Below are 5,391 nucleotides of genomic sequence, written 5' to 3'. Positions count from 1 at the left end.
GAAGGAGATTCAGAGATTCAGAGTGTCTAATAGTCACATGTACTGGGGTTGCAGGTACAGTGAAAATCTTAGGCTCTGAGCTCCATCATGCTAAGAGACTAAGAGAAATCAAATAATGAAAATGGTATTAAAAAACAACAATAGAAATAGAAATAGTAATATATACATTATAACAACTGTAACAGTGATTCATAAATACATGTCCATTGGGGTGGAGGCAGAGTAAAGACTGTTGAGGGGGTGTGGGGTTGAGGGGGGGGGGCTAACGTCATTCCGTTACCCAAGAATAATAAAGCCCCCTTTAGCTCAAATTGCTGACCAATCTGTCTATTACCAACCCTTTGTAAACTTCTGAAAAAAATGGTGTTTGACCAGATACAATGCTATTTGACAACAGACTTTCAGCACACATGTAGGGAAGGACACTGAACAAGCATAGCACTTATACAAATGACTGATGATTGGCTGAGAGAAATTGATGATAAAATTATTGTGGGGGCTCTTATGTTATAGCCTTCAGTGCAGCTTTTGACATTATCGATCATAGTCTGCTGCTGGAAAAACATATGTGTTATTGCTTTAAACACCCTGCTATAATGTGGATAAAGAGTTACTTGTCTAACAGAACACAAAGGGGGTTCTTTAATGGAAGCCTCTCAAATATAATCCAGGTAGAAGCAGGAATTCCCCTGGGTAGCTGTTTAGGCCCCCAATCTTTGCTAATGACATACCAATAGCTTTGATTAAAGCAAGTGTGTCTATGTATGCAGATGACTCAACACTATACACGTCAGCTACTACAGCAACTGAAATGACTGCAACACTTAACAAAGAGCTGCAGTTAGTTTCGAAATGAGTAGCAAGGTATAAGTTAGCCCTAAATATTTCCAATACTAAAAGCATTGTATTTGGAACAAAACACTCACTAAACCCTAAACCTCAACTTCATCTCGTTAATGAATAACGTGGAAATAGAGGTGACTAAACTGCTTGGAGTAACCCTGGACAATAAAATATCATGGTCAAAACATATTGATACAACAGTAGTTAAGATGGGAGAGAAGTCTGTCCATAATAAAGCGCTGCTCTACCTTCTTAACAACACTATCAACAAGGCAGGTCCTACAGGCTCTAGTTTTGTTGCACCTAGTCTACTGTTCAGTCGTGTGGTCAGGTGCCACAAAGAGGGACTTAGGAAAATTGCAGTTGGCTCAGAACAGGGCAGCACAGCTGGCCTTTAAAAGTACACGGAGAGCTAACGTTACTGACATGCATGTCAATCTCTCCTGGCTCAAAGTGAAGAGAGATTGACTTCCTCATTGCTTGTTTTTGTAAGAGGTGTTGACAAGCTGAAGGTACCGAGCTGTCTGTTTAAAATACTAGCACACAGCTCAGACACCCATGCATACCCCACAAGACATGACACCAGTCCAGAACAGATTATGGGAGGCGCACAGTACTTCATTGAGCCATGACTACAGGTAACTGATGCAAGCAGTAGAATCAGATTTAAAAAGCAGTTAAAAATAGATCTTATGGAACAGCGGGGGACTGTGAAGTAACACAAACATAGGCACAGACACGTGCATACAAACACATGATAACATTTGTTATCTGTATCTATTATGGATCCCCATTAGCTGCTGCCAAAGCAGCAAACCTGGTGTGCAGCAAAATGAAGGCAGTTTATACCATTTTAAAACATTACAATTAATTCACAGATTTCCAAACACTCCTTGTGCCCTTCTTCACCACCACATATCTACAGTACTAAATCTATGTGTGTATAGTGCGTATGTTCTTTTTTTTGTGTGTGTGTGTGTGTGTGTGTGTGTGTGTGTGTGTGTGTGTGTGTGTGTGTGTGTGTGTGTGTGTGTGTGTGTGTGTGTGTGTGTGTGTGTGTGTGTGTGTGTGTGTGTGTGTGTGTGTGTGTGTGTGTGTGTGCCAATGTTTGTGTTGCTTCACAGTCCCCACTGTTCCATAAGGTGTTTTTTTAATCTGTTTTCTAAATCTAATTTTACTGCTGGCATGAATTACTTGATGTGGAATAGAGTTCCATGTAGTCATGGCTCTATGTAGTACTGTGTGCCTCCCAAAGTCTGTTCTGGACTGTGAAGAGACTTCTTGTGGCAAGTCTTGTGGGGCATGGGTGGGTGTCCGAGGTCATGCATGGGTGTCCGAGCTGTGTGCCAGTAGTTTAGACAGACAGCTCTGTGCATTCAACATATCAATACCTCTCATAAATAAAAGTAGTGATGATGTCAATCTCTCCTCCACTTTCATCCAGGAGAGATTGACATGCATATTATTAATACGGTGCCTTGCAAAAGTATTCATCCCCTTTGGTGTTTTTCCTATTTTGTTGCATTACAACCTGTAATTTAAATATGTTTTTATTTGGATTTAATGTAATGGGACATACACAAAATAGTCCAAATTGGTGAAGTGAAATTTAAAATATAACTTGTTTCAAAAAATAATTTAAAAAAAAACTGGGTAATCATGAGCTTGGATCTTGTAGTTTGGAGAATAATGGAGGAAGATGGTTCTTGTGTAGCATTGTTCTGATATGGAACCAAAGTGTGGAGTGAGTTGTATGATGGCAGCATACCTTAGTCTGTAGAGGGGCTGACAAGTTGACCTTTGGTAGGAAACGGTTCTGTACTTATAGACGTTGAGACCTTGTGACCCGAGATATACAGGGATGTTTTCCAAACAAAACAACAACTGTACAAGTGTGCTTGCCCTATTTCCTCAACGGGCACAGCTAGGGGAGTTTAAAAATGGACCTCATAAAAGTGCATTGAAATTTATTTAGGAACTGTGCACACATTGGAGAGGAGAGTGGCCACTTGGAGACACCAGTTAAGTCATTTCACTGAAACCCTTGTATTTTTTAAAATGTTGCACCTACCACACATTTACCAGGAAAATACTCTGTCAAAGTATTCAAACCCCATGACTTTTTCCACATTTTGTCACGTTACAGCCTTATTCTAAAATTTATAAAATATAATTGCTTCCCTCAGCAATCTACACACAATACCCCATAATAACAAAGCGAAAACATATATATATATATTTTTGCAAATGTATATTAAAAAAACATACCTTATTTACATAAGTATTCAGACCCTTTACTATGAGACTCGAAATTTAGCTCAGGTGCATCCTGTTTCCATTGATCATCCTTGAGCTGATCTACAACTTGATTGGAGTCCACCTGTGATAAATTCAGTTGATAGGACATGATTTGAAAAGGCACACACCTGTCTATATAAGGTCCCACTGTTGACAGTACATGTCAGAGCAAAAACCAAGCCATGAGGTTGAAGGAATTGTCCATAGAGCTCAGAAACAGGAGGCACAGACCTGGGGAAGGACACCAAAACATTTCTGCAACATTGAAGGTCCCCAAGAACACTGTGGCCTCCATCATTCTTAAATGGCAGAATTTTGGAACCACCAAGACTCTTCCCTAGAGCTGGCCGAACAATCGGGGAGAAGGGCCTTGGTCAGGGAGGTGACCAAGAACCTAATGGTCACTCTGACAGAGCTCTAGAGTTCCTCTGTGGAGATGGGAGAACCTTCCAGAAGGACAACCATCTCTGCAGGACTCCACCAATCAGGCCTTAATGATAGAGTGGCCAGACGGAAGCCACTCCTCAGTGAAAGACACATGACAGCCCACTTGGAGTTTGCCAAAAGGCACCTAAAGACACTCAGACCATGAAAAACAACATTCTCTGGGTCTGATGAAACCAAGATTGAACTCTTTGGCCTGAATGCCAAGTGTCACGTCTGGAGGAACCCTTGCATCCCTACGGTGAAGCACGGTGGTGGCAGCATCGTGCTGTTTCGATGTTCAGTGGTAGGGACTGGGAGACTATTCAGGATCAAGGCAAAGATTAACATATCAAAGTATGGAGAGATCCTTGACGAAAACCTGCTCCAGAGCGCTCAGGACCTCAGAGTGGGGCGAAGGTTCACCTGCCAACAGGACAACGACACTAAGCACACAGCCAAGACAACGCAGGAGTGGCTTCAGGACAAGTGTCTGAATGTCCTTGAGTGGCCCAGCCAGAGCCTGGACTTGAACCCGATCGAACATCTCTGGAGAGACCTGAAAATAGCTGTGCAGCAACTCTCCCCATCCAACCTGACAGAGCCGTGAAAAGATCTGCAGAGAAGAATGGGAGAAACTCCACAAATACAGGTGTGCCAAGCTTGTAGCATCATAACCAAGAAGACTTGAGGCAGTAATCACTGCCAAAGGTGCTTCAACAAAGTACTGAGTAAAGGGTCTGAATACTTCTGAATACTTCTGTAAATATGCTATTTCAATTTTTATATTTAATATATTTGTAAAAATGTCTAAACTGTTTTTGCTTTGTTATTGTGGGGTATTGTGTGTATATTGATGAGGAAGAAAATAATTTGAACACATTTTAAAATAAGTCTAAATGGAAAATATGGATAAAGTCAAGGGGTCTGAATACTTTCCGAATGAACTATAAATAATTTTAAAAAATTACTGAATGTATCCAGAATATTTTTTTTCCAGATTTTGTTATCAAGAAATGCGGTAAAAAGTACAGTAAATGTAAAATGCACGTAAAAATCCACATTGTAATGTTTGGATTCATTCTCGTGTCAGGTGAACTGTTGTGTCCTCAACTTTGGTCTAATAAATGTTACCATGCTTTTCATATTTCTTCTGTAAGAAACATTTAAATGTGGTCCTATCCATACAGGCCCATTGCCACGAGTGTACAAGGCTGAGACTAGAACATGAACACCATACAGGCTGAGACTAGAACATGAACACCATACAGGCTGAGACTAGAACATGAACACCATACAGGCTGAGACTAGAACATGAACACCATACAGGCTGAGACTAGAACATGAACACCATACAGGCTGAGACTAGAACATGAACACCATACAGGCTAAGACTAGAACATGAACACCATACAGGCTGAGACTAGAACATGAACACCATACAGGCTGAGACTAGAACATGAACACCATACAGGCTGAGACTAGAACATGAACACCATACAGGCTGAGACTAGAACATGAACACCATACAGGCTAAGACTAGAACATGAACACCATACAGGCTAAGACTAGAACATGAACACCATACAGGCTAAGCTTCCTGAAAGCTTAGAAGTTGCATAGAAGGCTCTTGAATGGTTGGCTGTGCTTGGTTGAGAAGTTGAGTTGGGGGGGAAGGTAGCATTGGAGACTTTTGATCAATAACGTGGAAGTTCGGTATGTAGAATCGATTACCTGTGAAGCGGGCCAAAGCATATGGTTGCTGGCTAAAAGGGATGGAGTAGACCGGTGCTGACAAAAATCTGGGATGCAAACAGCAGGTCCAGG

The 5,391-nt window shown here is 41.2% G+C and overlaps 1 protein-coding gene across 1 annotated transcript in view; it reads right to left on the bottom strand.

The window, feature by feature from the left end:
* LOC124009449 (cell surface glycoprotein 1-like) overlaps positions 1-272 on the bottom strand; it is a 1,343-nt gene extending 1,071 nt beyond the window's left edge. Inside the window, exon 1 of the mRNA XM_046321261.1 lies at positions 268-272. Coding sequence (XP_046177217.1) covers positions 268-272 — 5 coding nt within the window. The remainder of the gene's footprint in view (positions 1-267) is intronic.
* Between the last annotated feature and the right edge of the window lie 5,119 nt (positions 273-5,391).

The sequence above is a fragment of the Oncorhynchus gorbuscha genome, linkage group LG22, assembly GCF_021184085.1.
Source record: "Oncorhynchus gorbuscha isolate QuinsamMale2020 ecotype Even-year linkage group LG22, OgorEven_v1.0, whole genome shotgun sequence".
In the NCBI taxonomy this organism is placed as follows: domain Eukaryota; kingdom Metazoa; phylum Chordata; class Actinopteri; order Salmoniformes; family Salmonidae; genus Oncorhynchus; species Oncorhynchus gorbuscha.
The sequence above is the reverse complement of the archived record's forward strand: the minus strand, read 5'-3'. Positions and strand labels throughout refer to the sequence as shown.